Here is a 22,266-nt window from a genome sequence, read left to right as displayed (position 1 = left end):
TAAACGATTCAACAAGTGATGCTATTGACCTCTATCGGTGAAACATTGAATTTAGAGGGAAGGCTTCTCACACCTTCCCTAGAGGTTAATTGAAAACAATTCACCAAAAAAGGGCCTATAGACCTGCAGGTCTTCCTTATAGAAAGCTCCCTAATTATTTTTTAATAGTCTCTGAAAGTATTGATGTATGGGAAAAAAGAATCGTTTTTTTGTAAAACAAGGTAGCTTGTAGTAAACGAAACTGACCATCCTAAAAAAAAATGATTACCAACCAGGATCTTTAATTACTCAATTAATTACCGGAACGAGCAGGTTCGTTCCACTCTGCTGCAACCATATTGTGGTACAAGGGTTTTGCAAGTGGAGGACCAGTACAAGAACCGGCTCGAGTTTGGGTTTAAAATTAGAAGTCATGCAGAGTCAAGGTCAAGGGTGGCCGCCCAAATAAACTTTCGTTCGCTCTTTTCTACTTTGCCTGATCCTGTCCCTAAAAATCCTTTCAGCTCGCACCTTATATACGTACCTTAAAGCACCTAATGTGGCTTTGATTTCAGGAAAATCAACTCCTGATGAGGTTAAAATATATTTTGGAAAAATTTTATTTAACAGACGTCATTGTAGACATGAAGATTGGAAATACTAATTTATAATTAGGAAAGTTCCAGTGTTTTCTTGTCATGAATAGTTTCATACATTTGTCGTCGAAATTTTCATTCTTAGGGACATACAATAGATGTCGGACTCCTGTGGAAGGGTTGCGAAGCAGGACACATCACGAATCACAAGTCGTGATTCACGACATATTTGTGTATGAAGAAAATGATAGATACGTGCTCTCATTCACACATTTCACCCACCACTGCCATATGCCCGCATGCTGCACGTTATTGCCCGCTAGTGAGTTTGGCGAGCGCTGAGTTGCCCATCACTGGTGTACGCGAAGGCCGTTCGAGATCAATGATACTCTTGTTAACGAGTATTATGTGACACGGGTTACACAGGATCGTAATGATTCACCGGGAGATTAACTATGAATCCGCTAATGACTCCCCCGATGTCGTTGCTCGAGACGAAACTGATTAGCTTTCAATGTCGAAATTTTAATGAAACCTAATGACGCGATAGAAATATGCGATACAAGCAAGAAGATGATCGTTGACTGTTGATATTTTTTGATGTTATTACAACAGCCTTTGTAATTGCCTTTGCATACTGAAAATACACACCGAAAATATTCGTTTCTTGACCATAGTTAGATTTGTTTATGAGTATGATCGATACAATTACGAAAGGATAATACAGTGAATGCGTCATTGCTGAATCGCAATTTTGAGTCGAAAAACAGAATTCCAGAAGCATAAATCAGGGGCTATTTGCTCAACAGAAGTTTTACAAGCCTCCATAAACTAACGAACCTATAATTTTCCGAGAATTTGCGAGTAACTACGACACGACTTTTTTTTTGCATGCCACCTAACGATGTCTCCAGATTTAAGTGCGCTTCTGCGACGTCCTTGGTGCACTTACTCGACTGTGAAAAATCGTGACCTGTGCAGGAAGAATGATCGAAGATGGTTATCTTTCGCGATAAAAATCGAAACTGTTTCAAATTCGAGAATCCAGCGCCAACGGATCCCTAAGAAATTTCATTTCTGACGGTAAACCCAACATAGAAAAGTATTTTACAAAGAGTTTTCAAGTTCTATTATTGGTACTGTGTTAATGAAAGTGCAGGAAAGTATATTTGTAAAGGACAGGAATTTTTAATCCTAAGTTTCCGAGTAACTCGGATGTGAGTCAATTTTGTGATCGTTTTCGTTTGATGGATAAATTCTGACTCTTAATTTTTCAACAGACAACATAGAGAAAATATTTCAAAAAATATTGGACTGGTGGGAAATGACCAATCACCATTTACGTATATCTGTACAGTTTTATGATTCTACTATATAATTTACATGCACTATACTGAACTTGGATTCTACCATATTTGATCGTCACTGCACTATACAATTAATTGCCAAAATTTCACACATTTGTAATGAAATTTATTTACCATCGCTATTAACCCAATACTATTTACAAAGAACAAAAAATAATGTGGAAGAATAGATCAATTTCAAACAATTTTCATCAGATAAGTTTCTATTTAAGATGTTTTTATCATTGATTGCAATTTCTACAGCAGCCTGTACCGTCACAAATGTTTGTTCAATTCATAACAGTAATGAAATAAAGACGAAAGCGAAATAGCAATTTCAATCAACTAATTTCCAAATCGATTTTCTATGAGATGTTCCAGCATACAACTTAATAAATTTTAAAGTACAATACTCGAACTATTTATTGCATCATTCTCAAATTTACGTAGTACGTACAACTTTCACAGCAATATAAAATGATTCGTGTCCAACTTATTTTGACGAAGATAGTAAGCTACACATTTTTACAATAAATATCTGTTTTAATTAATGTTCCTAGTACTAATAACAAGTAAGGTGTAAGTGATAACGTGTTTAATGTTCGAGTAATGCAATAAATATGTTCAGTACTGTACACGTAAAGGAACAGAATCAGAAAATTTATTTCTCGAACAAGTCTCGATCGTTCTGATAACGAGAAAGATAAATCTGTCACGATACAATTCCGTTCGTCACGACATTGCGTAACGATTGAAAAAAAATAAGAAGAGGAACGCTCCGCGATATTTTTAAGGCTGTTTGAGCCGTGACTCACGTTCCTCATTATCACCAGGAAGCCGGGAGCACGGACGTTCAGGCAAAGGACGCGTTCGACCGAACGCGATAATTCGTAATTTCGGTGTACGAACGGTGAATTTCAAATCTCGAACGCGACCGGAATTCCTGCCGTGGGAGATCCGTACGCCTTTCACACACGAAAAAGACCTCGGTATATATGAAATTAAATGTTCCATGTATTATTGATAGGTGGGAGCGTGCCCGGAGGACGTTTATATTTATCCTGCTGGGAAATATGACGAATCACCGTCGCTGTGTGTAAATAGTTCTTGGAATAACATTAGACGCAATTTATTAAAAAATATTTACCAGGAGATTTATAGGATAAATAGAGACACTCTGTTGATTTTATCTAGACGAACCTCCTATTGCAAAAAGGAATAAGAAATTGAGTGTTATATCTAAGAACAATTTGTCTTCGATTCATTTGAATTGTGACAAGTAGATATAAATTTTACCATCTTTTTTAATCCTTAACTTTAAAATGATTCGTTTCCGAGGTGAATAATCCAATTACAACTGTACTTTGAAACACTTTTAATAAGCACTTGGGGTGCTACTTAAGTGTAAATTGAAGGTACTGAAATGCTAGAGCTTCCAAAATTATCCAAAAGGGAAAGAAATGTTCAGACTCGTCTTTGGGGCGAGTCGTTTGTACTTACGGGTTAAATTTTTTCTGGTAAATGTTAGATATTTCTAAACGATCTTTAACCCTTTAACTCCCACGGTGCAACACTCATTTTAAAAGTGCCTGGAAGTCTGTCGCAGATTAGTATCTAACTTTTATCAGCAAGGATCGGTAGTTTTACAGATTCAAAGTAAGTAGATCTTAACATTTTCGGTTGAGGAATTCAAGTATTCCCTCCAGAAATAAATAAAAGAATAAAAAAATAAAGAACACTTGGTCGATTTAATATTGATATTTGTAACTTCAAAATAATAAAATACAACATACATATCAGTCTTATAGTAATTTTGAAATAACGATTTAAAACTCAGGGTTTTAAAGAGTTAAAAAAAAGACTTGAACAAGTATTTAATTCCTCTGTCGTGGATTTTAAAAGGTCAAAGAGACGATGTACAGGCTGTATCTACCAGGTCATTTGTTAAGGTTTGCATAAAATACACAAGTTTAGCGATAAGAATCGAGGTTAATCGTGTTTCTTTATCAGATTGGGATATTCGTATTCCCGCGAGGAGATTGGTTATCGGCCTTCGTCCAGTTCGGAGGAAGGATTTTCTCGAAAAGAAATATCACCTAGAACCGTAATAAAATTAAAGAACTTTGCGTACGCGCGTTGGTTTGCATAAGAATGGCTATTTTTGCGGGCGGACAAACGGGATGAGACATGATCCTCGTTTTTAATGCGTATAAGTGAGGAAACTGATGAATGAATCATCCGTGCGAGACGTAGTATCGTATATTCAGACACGGAAGAATCTATTTTGTGACCTTTGTAGCCTTAAGGTAATTGTCGATCCGCTGAATTCCAAATCAGCTGTGAGGTAAACATTCGAAGATCAGACTAACCAATATGAGTAGTATTGGGAATACTAGAGACTTTTACTCTTGAGAGTTGCTATCACGTGAACCCATAGAATTAGAGTATGATTGGCAAAATTTTTGATATCAAGTCCGATAATTAATGAAAAAAACTTTGTCTAGAATTTGTAAAAATTGAGAAGGTTCAAGAATTAATATAAGAAGAATGAGAATTCAGGAAAAGATCTCCAGGATATTTGCAAAATATTGTAAAGCTGCGAGGATAATCGAAGAAGAATCCACCGGTTAGGGTAAATTACTTCCACGAGAGTCCATGGCCTGAGGAGAATAAAGAGTCCACGGTTACCACGTCGGCCCCGGAATTGTGTTTCTATTTTAAGATTGAGATCTCTACAATTACCGGACCGTTTCAGGTGCTTCTCGTTGCACGCAAAAACCTTCTTTTTCGCCAGGAGCAACATAGACGATCGGCCTCCTAACGGTAACGCAACGGTTGGGAATCGCGAGTTGTAATCAGTAAGAGCGTGGATCCAAGACGTCGCGGACGGAGTAGAGCGGCGAGAGGACCACGTATAATATTGAACTTCGTTATCTGTCTTTCCTGGAGGTCTGTTATTCCTGGACGGACCCACGGGACGAGTAATCGAAATCCTAGGTTTACGACTCTGTTTGTGGATGATAATATTTCAGCTGTTGAATGCATTAGTGATGTATGTGAATATGCAAATATGCTTTTGAGAAATGTGGGGGTTTAGGAAAAGTCTTTAGAGAAGAAACCTCCCTCCTGAAGTAATATACTCGTATATGCAGATATAAGTACTGATTATACTGAGTATAATCATTATGTATATGATGACATAACCAGTGGCGGACTGAACAGGGTGTCAGCTTGCCCGATGGTAAATGGGCACCCTTAAACATTGGGCCATATGTTAAAAACGGTAATGACCTTTTAGTAGCTCGAAAATAAATTAGAAGTCACATATTCTTACTATATGCAAATAAACTGTTCGGTATATTACTATTTTCTAAAGAAATATAATATTAAAGTTGTAAGTGAGCCCCCCTTGACTCTTGGCAACTAATATTTTTCAGTTCGTATTGAGATGATATAAGTATGTATTCAACAACCCCTGTGGAGTCATTAGGGAAGCTAGACATACACCATTTATGTACAAGGTAGGATGAGGTTAGGGCTATCTTCCTATGATGTTAACTAAAATGCATAAAAAATTGTCTTGTAACATTAATGTTTTCAAGGATTCAATTGTAACCATTAGAGTGTTCATTCAGATCTACTTAATCGTGTATGTAGCTTTTTGTTTGCTAATGAGTATAATGAGATTGTAAAGTCGAATGTTGATATATGTATTAGACTACAGTTTATATTAAAGCTATTTGGAAAAATTAATGTATTCATTGTTGTAACTCTACGCTTGAATTAAAACACTAATTAATTAAAACGAAGGATTTAATATTCAAATGAACTTCATGAAATAATCATTATATCATTCATAGGTACATATTACATCCATCAAACAGGATTGACCAATTATGATTTATATTTTGCGCGTTTATAGAGGTAGTTTTATTTTAAAATTAACATTTTTATTACTGACACTACTGATACTAATCTAATGACACATTAGATGAATCATAGTAATATCCTGTTTTCATAGAAGTAGAGATATTCTATTTTAACTGAATGTTTCATGTAAATATATAGATAGCGAAATTTTGTAACTTTCGCTCTTGATATCCTTCAATTCCATTTTTTAGATATCACTGTAAAATTTGGTGATTAATAATTTCATAAAAATCTATAAATACAAGCTACAGCTTCATTAATTAACATGCTCAAGTTTGTCTTTAAGAATACTCCTAACTCTTCAGAAACAAGTATTGAAACGTAGCAATTAAATCGAGGAAATCCATCGATATTAAAAATTAAATTGAAGTGTGTTAAGTAATCATTATGACTGCATTTCGATTTCAATATAATTGTAATTCCACAATCGTTCGAATGAGTAGATTTGACAACAACCACAGTACTTTCCATTAAAACAAATTATTCGGTACATTTCCATACCAAAATAGGACTCATCAACACTCATGTAATCGCTCGATGCACCATGTTCAATCGGTGTAATTAATAAACGTCGCAACATACATAAATGCCCGATGTACGATCAGTTTTACAAAATGTAAGGATTTGGATTACACAGAAGTGAAGGAACGATTCAGTAGCCACCGATAAAGATCTCTCCCGTTGGATCTTGACCGAAATGGCGACTACGACACGGTAAATCATCGACGTCGCTACAATTGTACGCGTCCTCGGTGAATTCGGAGGTCGATGGAATGGACGAGGACAGATTTTGGAAATACGACGACACGATTGCCTCGAATACAACGCCATACGAATGTATTTGTCTCGTCTCTGTCGAAAAAATGTGTCGTTTGTTTCCATCATATTGTACCTCAGATTTTTTGTGACATTAAAAACAACGCTGGTAAAGTTTCTGAAAGTTTTGATGATACCATGGAAGAAATAGATGGCATAAACTTTTGATGAAAGCTATAGATGATTCTGACATCCTTAAATTTTTTAAGCAGTTTAATGTCTTCGTTTAAGAAAAAAATGTATGCAAATTTATAGAATAATAGACTAGATTTGGATAGTAACATAAGAATAATACCTTGACAGGAATCATCAAATATGAGTGGAATTGGATTGAAACATTAACTGCAATTCACAATTACACTTAGCATCTGTACTCATCTAAGTATACACATGGGAGTATACATTATCATTTATCATGTATGTATTATGGAATACATGAATGTGCAGAGCACAGTAACTACTAACCTTTTTTTAAATTCCAGTGGTGTTTTAACTTTATACATAATGTATACTTGCATAATCATTCGCAATCTACCAACAATAAACATGCAGGTAGATCAGTCCTAAATATTCAGATACTTTTTTACAATTGTTACAATCAAATTATCAGGTTGTTGCATAATAAGTATATTAATAATAATTTCGACGTTTGCACTTATTACAATAAGTTTATGACTCGTTAGTCAAAATCTGTCAATTCGAATGGATCTTTTTTCGATTAAACATTTTCTGTCAGAGATAGATTTATGCAAATATACATTTTTATAGATAAATTTACAGAAACTAGAGTCATAGCAACGTTAACTAATTTTAATGAACTTTTCAACATGTATATAATTAACACAAATCGTCGAAATGTATTTATTAAATTTCCATTACAGTTTCAAGTAAAAAAGTTGTAAAAAGCAACCTTACTATTTTCTTCGCGATTCCCTAGTAAATAAAAGAAGTCTTTGTTCTCAATTCTGCCTTTATAAATTCCAGTAAAAAATGTTATTTTACATCAACATCCGCAGCCCAGTTACTACTGACGTAGTAAAACCTCAAGTACAAAATTCAAAATTCTACTCCATTTTAATTTACAGACACCAGTACCTAAAATCTTGATTCTGCATAAACTTCCGCAGTCTAGTCATAACCGTCTCACCTCTACAATTGAAAACCACCATTTATTACGCAACAACCTAAATAAACTATTCTACAAGCGGACGATTTACAATAATATCTTCGAGAAGACGCCTCGAACACGGCCGTCCGAAAAATACGAAGCTGAAACAAGGCGAGAACAGGATCCGAGAGATGACGAGCGTCCGAAAGGAGGCGCGATGTAGAAGGAGAAGAAATCACGCATACATCTGCATCGCATTATCCAAGCCGATCGTCCCCTTCCTGTATTTCACGCGGGCCATCCATCCTATCTCTCCAGGCGTAGACCAATAAAAATCTCTCGAAAGCAACGAAGAGAGCACCGCCGTCTGGTATCGACGACCTCGCATCAGCCGACGACCTTCGCCCTGAAGAGAACCGGTCCGAGGGTCGGGATGCGTCGCGGCTCCGAGGGGCCTGTTGGTCCCACGGGGGAAACAATGTCCGGCGAGGTCCGTCGCGGAGAATCGAATTGATTCGCGAAGGAAAATCTCGCCCGCGGTTCTCGGGGGTCGTGACCGTGGCGACCTCGTTCGCCACGATGCGTCTTCCACGCCGCCACGGTTTACATAATGCCCGCGACCCGCCGCGTGTTATGTCCGCGCGAGGATGGTGGTTCGCGATGATTCACGAACGCCATGTACGATTATGGAAAACGATTCACGGTAATCGGCTGATCGCGATCGATTCCCAAGTAGCACAAAAACGTCGTACGTACCTCTGAAGAACGTACATTCCGGACGTTTGGTACGTTCGGAGGATGTCTCGAAAAGGCCCACATATGCCCCCTATGTCCTCATTAAGAGCTTTACATGTCGTAGGAAGGACCTATTTATAAAGTGGAACGTCCTGTGTTAATATTCTCAGAACATTTTCGAAATGTGTAATAGTAACATTCTTTGTACTTTTTATAATTCAGGATTTAAAAGGTTAATAATCGCTACTATGAATTCTTTTAATACTCTCGTCACAATTGATTAATTCTGTCGTGAAGACGCCGCAGAACTGACGCATCGTCGCAGTAAAAATTAGAATGATTTAAGGCCCGTGACAAAATTCACGCGCGTTTCCGCCAAGCTCCAGGAAAGCCGCGTCTTTCGGGTAGCTTAAGTACGCCGAACACGTGCCAGACGATTCGTTTGCGCTCATTGAGAGTAGCATCCTCGTCTTGTGAATGAGAGAAAGACACGTATACAGTCCTGCCTAAGGAAATTTCGCTGGCCTGACATGCACGCTGGTGTCTGCCCTTAAGCGTTAAGAGGTCACATCAACGATAATTCTTCGCATAAATACAACACAATAAGAAGAATCGCTTTACGTAACGAACGGGATAATTCTATCAGAGCCGATCGTGCGCAATGACGAGCGGCGATTTACTCGTTTTGCTCGGGTCGTCGGAAAATAGAAGCACTTTCTTGTCCGTAACATCCTCTATTCCAATGAATCGTGAAAATAAGAATTGTGCCCTAAGAATTATTTTTTAGTGAACAACGGAGTACTTCAGAATCTTATATCAGGGTGGTGCAAAAGAATTAATCGAACGAATGTAAAATCGTAAAACTCGGTTTTTCTCAAATCGGTCGTCATTCTATTTGCATTGATTAAAATATTTTATTAATTCTTCTCCAAGTTAATGATTTAGAAGAAACCTATGAAAGTAATATTATGAAGTGTAATATTACCATAATTTATAGTTTGCAAAATTTCTGAATCTTACAAATTGTTCAGAAAAAAGAAACTAGAAAATTTTCTATAAGGAAATTTAAACACTAACAGTGTGACCTTATTGCTCGATTGAGAAAAATAATATTGTACAGGTACAAATCGAACAATTATCAATGATAATTAAAGTCATCCAAGATAAAATAGAAAACGTTCGTTGCGACGAGAAGTGTCATACAAAAATCTACAATGAAGTGTACGATTTGAGAGGTGCGGATATAGCGGAAAATTATCACCGCTCCACAAGCCAATCAACGTGTTCTAATATCTTCATCGCCACTCTCATCGCGGTCAAACATCAAGGTCCTTTTCACGTTTATCAAACTCGCACCGTGTTGCCGTTGCACTTCCGGTCGATACTGAATCACGTTGAACAAGTGTTTTTAAAACATGTCAACCCGATGGATTCAACTGACTGAATCATGGATCATTCGGTCCAATAGCAACGAAATTCACAAAAATGAATCAATCGACATATCCATATTCTGTACGTGCCACCTGCACAGAAATATTATCATAATTTCGGAGCGAAGAACATTCCACAGTTGTCCCGACTGTCAAATTCGAAGGATTGGCTAGCATGACATTTTGAAATGAAACTTCTTATGTCAGAGACAAATATGTATACATGACACTTCATGAGGTTTTGCAATTCGAAACATTAAAGTTTTCGAATTAGGAAGAAAGCTTCTTGCAGAGGTGCTGAACATTAGAACTACCAAAACAATCAAAATGACTACCTCGTAAACTCTTACATAAAAATTGTTACAACAATATAACAATGTGCTTTTCGAGATTCTTCGCAACTTTCATCGCAACGTATAAATCAAGGAGTTCGTCGATTCATGGATTAATATATTTTCAACAAGTTAACGTTTCAGCTTCGGTACTATTAGTATTAATCCCTCCAATCCACTTCTCTTAGATCCTGACTCGATTGTCGTACCAGAAAATCAACCAAATAACAATAAAACAAACAAGAAGATCGACCAACTCGCAAACAAGAACATCGAGCAACTCGCAAACAAGAACCCAGAAGAGTCGTCCCGACACGAGGACGATCGTCCCGTCCCGACAAAGGACTTCCATCGTCCAAGCATTACCGTACAACCGTTTCTCACAAACGCCAACTAAAACAACACGTAATGTACATTATCGCCCACACAGAATCATCGTCACATACGAACTTATCGACGTTCACCGAACCGCCTGCAATTCAGAGCCACGGGAATCTTCTCACGAACTCGAGTCTCGTTCTTGACGCCTAGCTCCTTCGCTGATGACGGCGGTAAGTATGTGTATGTATACATCCAACAACGAACATAAAAATATCGAGCACGAAAACAGCGAACAGCTGAGTGAATCAGGTTCGTCAACACCCGGCGGACCCTAACCATCCTCAAAAACCACGGTATACCCATCAGGGGTCTTGCGAACATACGAACCAACGGATCTGGAGTCGCGGTACGGATTCGATAGTTGGTAAATCTCGGAGGATCGCGGTTGTAGCCCCTATGTTCGTTTTGCTTCGGGCCGGCGTGGGCCGTGTAGAGAGGAATCGACGGCGAACGCGCACACACACTTGTGGCGGCACCAGCCGGAGATCGAGCGGCCCCAGGGAGGAAGAAGGAAAAACGAACCGAGGGAGGCAGAGACGACTGAAGCGAGAGGGAGAAAGAAGAAACAGGAGGGGGAGGAAGGTGGTGGTGGTGGAGGACAGTAGTAGAGAGATGAAGGGCCGCGGAAGAGAGAAGAGAAGAGCAAAAGAGGGGCCCCCTAAGACTGGCCGGGTGAAGAGGGTCGGGGCCCCCTGTACGATCCTGGCCGAGCCTGGCCGCCGCTGGTGGGTAACATGGGTATATAAGCGGGGCCCGGACGATTCCATCTCGACACACGACCCAACCTTCATCCCGAACACCGACGAAAAACGGTTCCTACGCAGAAAAAAAAACGAGCGTAATCGTACGCGCGCGACGAAAAAAAAATAGCAGAAGAGGGGTCTACACAGAACACTCGCGGCACAATCTGTTCGGCTCTCTTTTGTCCGCTGGACTGTTTTTCCCCGAGCGTTTCGCACCATACGTAACGAGCACATCGGTTTTCCACGGTTATTTTTTTCGTAACCAGTTCAATCGGTGAAAGAGGAGCATTTCATATTACTGCGAGAAGCAGCAACAGGACGAGAAAGGCGAACGGAATCAACGAAGCAAGTTCGGTTCCACTGGGAGGAGAGAAAAAGACGTGAGTACCAAAATCCTTTTATATTACATCGTGTTTCCGTATCTTACGTTGACAGCTGGGGAACTTTTTAACGGGTTCGAGGATAATGTAGCTTGTTCTTGTGTTCGATAAATTATCATTTGACCACGATAGGATCAAATCGATCAGTAAATCTTCGATGAGTGTTCGAAGGCTCCTTGGCACTGAACATTAAATATTTCATAAACTAGTGGCCATATGCGGCTGAAACAAATATTATTGGCTTCAGAATTCCAAGCTCTATCGTTGTGTTGAATCTCATTAAAAAGTCAGCCTTACACCTGAGGATCTTTCCTTGTTGCTGCCGAGAAGCCTCCGAACACTCATCGAGGATTTACTGCATAAGGAATCTCACGAGACATGTCATCGTTCGTTGTTTCGTGTCTTTTTTTTTTCATACAACCTGACAGATTAGCCGGTTTTCACTGAAAGAATACTAGATTCGAAGTTTCTCGGATGTTTTGCAAGTTATCCGAGATGTCATCGTACCTAGTCCTCGGGTTGCGTTGAAACGGCTGTCTATAAAATCCATTATTAAGGCGAGGAAATCGCGCGCAAATAGAATAATCGTCGGGTACATATAATTCCCCGTGGATTTCACAAGGAGCCCGACCCCGGCGTTTGCGTAATTCTACGCTTCCTCTCGCAACGCGAACACTCGTTTTCCATCTCTCGCCTCGCGAGCGTTTCCTCACGGTTAATTAGCCCCCTGCTAATCTGCTTGATCTGCGAATTAGCTGCGACACACGAGACGCGCAACGAAACCAACCGAGAGGGATCCTCCGATCGTCGCGAAGCTCTTTTAAAAGAAACTTACCGAATCACCCATTCCCGTCGAACAAATCGATCGGACACACACGGAATTAGTGTGGAAGTTTTTTCGAACCTACAAGAAACGCCTAGGTATTTTCTTTCGGAAGTACTGAACCGAAATACTTCAGCTTTTTCCCAACGATTTATTATAAGTATTAACTGGTACGTTTTTATTGCTCTTGGAAATATTTTGCAGAAAATTGTTACATGACTGTGAAATTTTTGCTTACGATAGTATTGAACCGTACTGCAACCGATTTTTTTAGAAATATCAACTCTACATATTCAATTGTTCGCGTAATGTTGAAACACATTGGATTCGGTAATGATAAAAATTGCTATCATCGGAGTGCTGCAATTTCCTGAAGTAAAGTAGTGTACCAATAAGTATAATCCATTATATTTCTGTCAGATTCAATGGTTGTTTTCGTAGCAATCGGAAACATCTGGCATTTCGAGAATATTTCTCTTCATTCTTCAATAATCGACACCATTTTCAGAGAGAAAAAAGAATAGAAAAATGTTTTGAATCCACATTCTGTTACCAGTTTATTACATATCGAGTTTCTTATCGGTACACCGAACAGGTAAACCAACCAGTAACTGACTGCATACCAGTGAATGACCATTAGGCAAAGAAATGTAAATTATAAATTTAAAAATTATTAAATATTTACAAATGGAGTGCAGTTGCACTTTTAATATCTTATATTTTTAGTTTAGCGTATTAAGCGAACATTAATAAGTACAATACTCATTAAAAATATTTCAGAAATTTACCAATCATTTACTGTGCTTTTACACGTTTTGCACTCTATAAATAATTTCTTAAATATTACAATAACAATAAATAATTACTTTAATAAAAATTAAAAAAAAAAACAAAATGCAATTGCAATTTCAACAGTTGTTTTGTTGTCATAAATAAATACATTCAAGTACCAATTCAAACGTGCATAAATTCCACAATTCGGTCGTTCGCTGGTTGGTTTACCCTACCTTGAAACTTTAGAAATGTCATTGATTCGATTAAATTCGTCTCTGGAAAGTGATCGGGACCGACCGGTATTGCCAGCGTGATCGCGTCAACTGCGCCGCATTCTCCGTCCAATTGATTCAATATACGCAGATTAGATCGACAATCGCGCACTTCGAAAAGGACAGAGAGCCGTCAATAGATCGCCGTACCGCGAAGAATAGAGGCGGCAGAGGGACGAGGGAGAGAGAGAGAAACAGAAGGGAAGCAGAAAGCATTGTGAAGCATGGTGAACCACTTGATGGTCCGCGACTTCTTTGTAACCGTGTGCTACCATTATTGCATCTCTGATGATCTTGATAAGGTAATGGGTGGCCATCATCTTTCACAGGCATATCCTCTCCATCAAGTCGTTCCTCCGACCCTACCCTTCCACCCCGCGAGAGATATATCATCGCATTGTTTTTCTTCCTGGTCCAATTATTCGGCTTCCGAACGATACTCGGGGACTGTGCAATGATCGTTGGAACTACCATTGAAAATGTCACGTAAACGTCAACTCCGCGCTACTGGCTCGCAAAGCAGTTTGCAATTATCATCGACTGACCGTTGCGTCCGCTGGTAATACGATCCAGCTGGCACGATCGTTATTAATACCGAGGCGACTCGCTAATACACGTATCTTTCTCGATTTATTATATCCTTGGGATAGAAGAATTTCTCAAACCAAATGATTTTTTGAATCAACAGCCTATTTCTTGCTAAACTGAATTTTTTTTTTATTTCAGAAATTATATCCGTTCCTCTGGTTTCATAAAACCAAAATTCCGTTTCACAATCGAACGTTACCACTCGTCAGCTCGATCTATTAATGCAAAACCGAAGGATTTTTTCGGTTCGCCCCACACGTATCGTGTTTAATTCATTCTGCGTCGCGTCAAAGACTCGATTAACTCTTAATTGACTGAAATCATTTACACCTAGATGCGACACGAACAGACGACAGACTACTTTTCAGAAGTTCCTCTTCATCATCGACGATATCCTCGGGACATTCGTTCCGTGTGTTCGATTTCTATTAACGATATATTCAAAACACGGACTTCGTACCCTCGCCAGAGCCCGCGTTTCCAACTCCCAAACGCACAGTCTCGATCTAACGATCATAAAAACTGGCACGGTTACACTACCTGTCTGCCACTCTTGATCTCTCGTCGCCCAGTTTTTCCGTCTCTTTATCCCCGTTTTCCCTCTCCGTTCGCGCCACGCGCATTCCACCGCGAGTCGCGCGTTCTCCACAAGGCGTGTCTTTAGGGGACAACAGAAAACACGCTCCCGGTCGCGTCTTTTTGCGCAATTTTCGGCAGCCCCGATATACAAATAAGGCTTGGATTGGACACTCGGTCGAACCACTTCTGGGGCTTCGCTTCGATGCCAGAACTGTTCGTCCAGAGACATGCGGTCCTCCGATTTTCGCCTGTTGAAACGTTCGTGAACGCCGACCGCGACAGTTCTCGACCCGGTGCAACGAGAGGAACAGCTTCCTCTCGGTATAAATTACTCGCTTGATTGACCGCGGACTCGGACCTCCGAACGGAAGGTCGTTCAACGGTGGCTCGTATCGGAGAGAGAATGCTATTGGACTTGGTCTTTTTTTTTATCCGCCATCGAGAGCCGGTCTAACTTGCGCGCGGGGCGAGGATTTCGTCAGCGTCGCCGTTTCGCTTGTCAAGGGGCCGTGTACACCTAGGACGGCTAAAAAGAGGTCGATTTTTGTGAATCCTTCAAGGAGAAACTGATACGTTTCGTTATTTCTTGTACCGAGAGTATATTGAACGATTTTTACGAAAAATTTATAAAATATCCATGTTACAGCCAGGTTTACAAGTCCCCTTTTTTGGTAACACGGTTGCGATGCTAGTCGTGACCATTTTCTTAAAATATACGAGTAAGTTTAGTCCTTGATCCTTTCATTCCCAAATTATTTAAAAATCACAGGAGAAATATTTTGTTGTGTTTTTGTGTATATTAGATAACGTAAATTCGCAAGAAAATTTTAACATTTTGGAACCGTCTAATGGAAATTTTTGTTCGTTGCAATTTGACAACCGTTTTACTTTCACCGGAGTTATATATAACGATTCTAATTGTAATGTTGTTATTCTTAATGAAACCTAATGTTTCTTACTTTTGATCAATAAACCCTCTTGATATATTTGAAAGAAGTTACAGTTTTGTAAGTTTCTATTGTATTTGTACCTATGCTCAACACTTGACTTCCATCATATGAATTAGACAAGGGACAAATAGGTAATATTTTATTTTACCGATTAAACGCACATTCAGACTTGTGTCATACTGCCTATACAAGAGTAGAAAAAACTATTATATACTCACTGATATAAAAAAACACATGATACTAATATTTTATTTCGTAATTTAGAATACGTAGCCATACGGCAACAGTGGAGACGAAAAAGTGAACACAGCCATTTTTTTGATAAAATGATTTCTAACAATATAATGGTTGTTCAAAATACCAATTTTTCGTTCAAAAATCGCTCAAGTTTTTACTTCACCGAAAAACCAGGCTTCAGATAAAAAGCATCTTTTGTTGAAACACTCGGACCCGTTTGGCTTTGTTTGTGTATATTACCTTAATTTTCATCGAATCACCTCGGAAACTTTGTGGAAACATTTTTCATTAAATCAACTTGAAACTTTGTGGAAACATTTCCAAGGTACCGTACTTTAAGAAAATCGAAAATTAAAATTTTCCAAGTGTGTATGCCCCCTTAATGCTCCCCGGTTATGTTCACCGATGTCTATTGGACACCGATTGTCTCCGGTTTCGCGTCTACCCACTGCCAGATGGTCGCCCGAGACTTCGATAGGCGTGCGATACCAATCTGCGCAGCGGAATCGATTTACAGGGTTTCAACAATATAAATGCCTGATGCTTCGAGTTCAACGATAAACGTGCTGGAATATTCGCAGTTTCTAAAAGGCTATTCACTCCTCGTCATGATTAGCCAAGTGATGACAGAGTACTTGGAAGTAGAATCTCTATAATTTTCATGAATGTCACCGATTCCATCGGAGTGAACCGGACAGTCCTCTCCTTCCGTTCGCTACCGGAAGACCCACCCATGTTTCGCTTTCCGTTCGCGGAATCACGCAATCTCCGCGTGTAGATTCAGTAAAACGACTGATTACGCGTTTGTATTTATTTACAAAAAAAAAAAGTACAGATTCCCGAATTTCTATTCCAGCCTCGTATATTCATGAATCATTCACGAGACAACGATCTCGCGTATCAATTCAGTTTCGTCTTGTCCATGAGAATCCTTCAAGAATCACGTAAACAACATTCGAAAGATCAACGTTTCGACCTTGCCATCCGTTTATCAACGAATCACCCGTCGGTTTAACGTTGCGCGCAAGGAAAGGCCCGTCCAATTAAAATCCGTACCGAGTGTGTCCCGACACGCCGTGTAAGGACAGCTCCGGCATCCGGTGACGAGCGCACACGCGAGTTCGATCGATCGTTCAGTCTCTCGTGACACAGGACAGAGGCTTTGGAAACGTTTGGAAACGCGACGAAGAAAGATGCACCGCAAGAGAAGTCGCGCGAACACGCGCGCGCGCGCGCTCGCAATATAACAAGCGCGCGAGGGGCACGCATCCTGTCATTAGTTCCATGACGCTCGCCTTATTCAATGCATTCGGTTCAATGTCACCTGTCCCTCTCCTTCCTGCCGGATCCTCTAGCAGCCCCTTGTCCATCCTTCCCCCCCCTCTACCCTGTTTCTGCCTCCCCCCCCGTCTCTTTCTAACCCGTGGCTTTTCGTCTCGCGGCCCATTCATATGGCCGTGTTCTCCATTCACGCCAAGTGCCAGAGAACCGCCGCGTACTGACGTCCGCTTCTCTTAACTGGAAGATTGCGAGGAAACGTCCCCTGGTATACGTAGTTTCCTCTTGTCTTTCGTTCGCTTCGTTCTTTCCAGCCGATTCTTCGACTTGAATCTGATCGTCCACGCCATTCTCATATTTCGGCGGCGTGTTTCGTTGCAGAGCCGATGGTTCAGCAATTTTCATCGTGACTGCAGGATTTCACGGAGAATAATGTGTGAATGTGGTCACCGTGGAGTTGATACTACGTTAATAGAGTGAATGACAGATCACAATTTTATAATATTCCATCGATATTTCGTAAAGCCTAGTTTGTAAAGTTGGTAGAACCAGAAGAAATACGGTACTGTCGAGATGGACATATAGGATAAAAGCATTCTCATCTACCTTGTTTAAACGATATCCCTCTTCGTTCCAGAGATAGCAAGATGAAGGTGATCGTGACAGCGATGGTATGCCTGTTGGGGCTGAAGTTGGCGATTGCCATGCCCTTGGGCGGTGCCGATGAGGCGTCGTCGGATCAAGCTGAAAGGTGGGCACAGAAACCTGCCGGTGCTCCGGGAAGTATAAAAGCCATCGCGCCCGAGGAAAAGAGTGCCATCCTAAGCGACCCTCTGCCCGACAAGCTACCACTAGCTGAGAAGACTGAGATTAAGATAGAGGAGCCTCTCGTCAAGGCCGAGAAGAAACTGGAGGAGATCAGCAAAGAGCAGAAACTTCCCGAGCAAGAACCTCCGCTATTGGAGCCGAAGCCGATCCTCCCTCAGGAACTGAAGCCGGAGGAGCCCAAGGAAATTAAAAAAGAGGAAGAGAGTCTGAAACAGGCTGCCTCTGAATCCCTCGAAACGGTTCAAGCTGTGCCTCTGGAACCCAAACAAGAGCCTGCTGCAGCTCCTCTAGAGCCGGCCGTGAGTATTCTATCAAACATATTTACCTTTTTAAATTTCTTTAATTTGTGGGGCATACCAATTCTTACCCGATGATATTTTGACGTTACAGAAACCTGTGTCCATCGAAGGCAAGAGCTCCGAGCAGGTTCTGATCTCCAGTTCAGAGTCCGCTGAGAAGAGCGCGGAAGCCATCAAGGAAGAACCGAAAGAAGAGAAAAAGATCGAAGAAGTTAAACCCAGCCTAAGGAAGGAAGACGAACCCGCTCCCGTTCTTCCAGTAGCCTCCGAGGAAAAGGTAGCTCCCGCTCCCGAAGAAAAGAAGCTTGCCGACAAGCCCGCCGAAGAACCAGCGAAGAAAGCCGAGGAGAAGCCGGACCGCGTAACCCGTGACGCCGAGGAAGCAGTTCCCGTAGTGAGGAAACTCGACGTACTCGCTGAACAATCCCCGGCGCCGGCTGCAATCGAGAAGATCGAAGAACCAGCGAAACTAGCCGAAGAGATCAAACCGGTCCTGAAAAGCGAGAAAATCGAGCCCGCTCTAGAACAGCCCGCCATCAGCTCCGAGGAATCCTCCAAGAGCGAAGAGAAAGTGGACCTTGCCGCTCAACCGGCGAAGGAGGCGAAAAGCGCCGAAGTCGCCGCTCAGGTAGAACCCTCATCCGAGCTGGCGAAACCGGACGAGGCCAGCCAGGCCAAACGGGACGCCGCTGAGGCCCAGTCCCAAGCCAAGTCTGCGCCGCTCGAAGAGAAGAAGAAAGAGGAGGAGCCGCTGAAAGAGGACGCCGTCAAGGAAGCGAAATCGGACAACTCTTCGGAGGAGAAGTCGGCTGAGAAAAAAGAGGGGAAGAGCAGCGAGGAGTCTTCATCATCCGAAGAGAAGGAGTCCAAGCCAGCCGAGGCAAAGCCCGAGCTTCTGCCCAAGCCCCAGGAGCTCAAGAAAGACGAATAATGATCGCAGCGGGAGAACGAACAACGGTAGCCCCAGAAGCAGCAACATCTCAACGAGATAGCGATCGCTCGTAATTTATCCAGATACAAAACACCGCCGCGTTGAACCACCAAGCAACAAGGATGCGCGCGAGTCCCTTCACCCCCGAGGATAGAGGCGAGAGGGAGCCTCTATCGCGTCTGTACGTCAGGATAACGTGAACGGGAACGGGTGAGAAAGAGGAAACTGAGTGAAAGCATCGGTGTGAATGGGAGAGAGAGATTGTTTCGATCAAATTGTGGCAGGGTCCAAACATCCCCCGGCGCGCTACGATTCCGAGATAAATAATAACATATGTTCATCGCGATATTTGGGGCCAGGATGGCCACGTGGCTTACCTGGCTGTGAGGGACAAGACTTAGGACGTCGATAACGAAGATCATGATAACGACGACGACCACGATGACGACGCTCCCAACCCGAGCGAACAACCCCCGCCCCTAACAGGAACACGTGGCCACCCGACGGGATACCGACCTAGCGGATGTCATGGATCATCCTCAAATTCGTCCCGGCTTCCTTTTCCCCCCCCCCCTTTTTTTTTGTTTCTCAAATCCACACTCGACCACAACCACAACCTCATCCCAATAAATTAGTGTGTAGCTCGACTCTGTCTTTTTTTTTTAGAGATACGTGTCATTTATTATTATTAATATTATTATTATTACGATTTAGTACCAGTACCGCTATTATTATTATTATTTGTATTATTGCTATCATCGTTATAATAATAATTATTATTATTACTGTCAAAACCTTGGCGATCTTCAGTCCAACGTTCCCCGTATGATAAACAAGATTGCTGTATACAAGATGCTGTGCGACAATCGTGATAAAGACATTCTTCATAAAACTTCCTTAGTCATCGATCATGCTCGAGAAACTATATCGTGATCGAATTCTACACGATATTACCATCGACTGTATACATTCTTCAATTGTTCAAATAGTATCGATTATGGCTGTCGTAACGAAATTATCGTCAAAAAGATGTCAGGATGTGCTAAAAATCGTCGCACGCGAGGACATTTACAATCGATTCTCTACAATTTCAAACCGTTCTCGAATTCACTGAACCATGGTATAAAACTTCTACAAATCGAGTCTCCGGTGAAATAATTTATCTTTCCGAAACGAGGTTGCCAGGAATCGTGAAATACCCTCCCGAAAAAAAAAGAAGGTTTTCGTCGTGAAAATGGCGTCGAATTATCTTGAACACGAGGGGGAATGCAGTTGCACAATGGATTCTCGTGATTGGTCGTCACACCTCCCGAGCAATTCACCGGTCCGCACGACGACGACATTTCGCCGTGTTGCATCCGCGATGGATCGATTCATCAAAAGGCCGAATGAAAAGTTAAACGTGCGCCGGGCACGGTTTGTAAACAGTGAGGATAACAGAGGTGAGTGGACCCGGCGAAATGTCAGGGTATGAAGGATTTCGCAACGAACGGGAATACGTTCGTCGGTTTCTTCGATTCCGAGCCCCCTCCCCTGCACAGTTTTACGCAAGATCGACCAATCAGACCCCCCGTCTGTAATATCGGGAACCGTCGAAAGTTGGCGGGAAAACGATCACGTGACAAGGATTTTCAGACGAACGCGGTTTGCTATTTTAAGGTCACTGAATCGATTGAAAAGGAATACATATTTAAATGGGTATGTAGTTAATTGTAGAGTAGTTGTTATTCTTGTTAACAAGAAACACATTTCTGTATCTAAATTTGTTATTCTGCATAGTAAAAACGTAAATCGACATATTTTATTATGATATTAGCCTGATAGTTAAAATTTCGGTAGTCAATATGTTAAGCTTCGATGTGACGCCATTTTGTATGGTGACGCAAGATTTGTTTGGTATTTGAAGTAGTGTGAGAAAAACTGGAATCGAAGCCATGATTCATGTTTACGGGAAAAATCTTTAATTGCTAGGTGCAATCAACGAGTCGTAATTATATGTTAATCTCCAGGCTACGCTTGTTGATTATAATCAATGAGTAACTTCAGATGACATGTAAATGTAAGTAAATATCCAATTATTTCATTGATGTAAGACTTTAAGATATCGTTTTGTAATGTTATTTATAACATATCTAATAAGTACTAGCAAATTATTAATTACAGTTTCAATTAGTCATATACTGTATTAACAACTATGGTTTATTTAATCCGTGGTAGGCACAATGGTGCAATTTCGCACCAGTACAAATTTCAAGTGTTTTTGGGATTACAAAATTTCAGTATTTACAGGTGAATAAGTGTATGTATTTCCTCCATTACGGTAAGTATGTCTATCCCCTACACTGCCCTACAGTCTCAGGAGTACGGCCCCAAGGGCCGAGGGTCACTTACAGTTTAGTTTTCAAAGGAGCGACATCGAAAGTGCGCGTTGGTGCGAATCGCACCTGTGTGCCTAAAACTGTTGTTGCTTTGGTGTTTCTCCAAAAATAAAGGAAAGTGTTTTTGGCAGTTCTTTGCATAAAACTAACTAATGTTAACATAAATAATTATTTATCTATATTTTATGCATTATAAACAATTACTTTCTTGTAAATTTGTTTTAGACGAATCTACGATAACCATAGATCAGTACTCTGTATACAATGCATAAATGTATTAAGTTAGATTATAATTAATTTTCTGTATGCCCTAGTACAAATAATATTCTTAATCGAAATATTCTATACACATAGATCATTGATTTTCCCTTTTATCCCACTTTAAAAATATCCAAACTTCAGAGTACCTTAAAAAATATTCATTTATATCTTATTTAACTGAAACAATTTGTTTACTATAGTACATCATTCCAACTGTGAAATCCAACAGAATTTGTTTCATTTCATAGTACTGCAAAAAATAGCATAAAAATTTAAAAAACCTGATTTTGTC

At 40.7% G+C, this 22,266-nt stretch overlaps 2 protein-coding genes across 2 annotated transcripts in view; one reads left to right on the top strand and one right to left on the bottom strand.

Annotated features, from left to right (window-relative positions):
- LOC107190139 (serine/threonine-protein kinase S6KL) overlaps positions 1-22,266 on the bottom strand; it is a 72,746-nt gene that overhangs the window by 46,786 nt on the left and 3,694 nt on the right. The window lies entirely within an intron of this gene.
- On the top strand, positions 11,388-19,667 carry LOC107190137 (fibrous sheath CABYR-binding protein-like). Its single transcript, XM_015578891.1, has 3 exons — positions 11,388-11,776; positions 17,915-18,404; positions 18,496-19,667. Exons 2-3 carry the CDS (start codon positions 17,925-17,927, stop codon positions 19,333-19,335), a joined length of 1,320 nt encoding a protein of 439 aa, XP_015434377.1. The 5' UTR covers positions 11,388-11,776; positions 17,915-17,924; the 3' UTR covers positions 19,336-19,667.

The sequence above is a fragment of the Dufourea novaeangliae genome, unplaced genomic scaffold, assembly GCF_001272555.1.
Source record: "Dufourea novaeangliae isolate 0120121106 unplaced genomic scaffold, ASM127255v1 scaffold172, whole genome shotgun sequence".
NCBI lineage: Eukaryota > Metazoa > Arthropoda > Insecta > Hymenoptera > Halictidae > Dufourea > Dufourea novaeangliae.
Note: the sequence above shows the minus strand (reverse complement) of the source record. Positions and strands in the feature narration are given on the sequence as shown.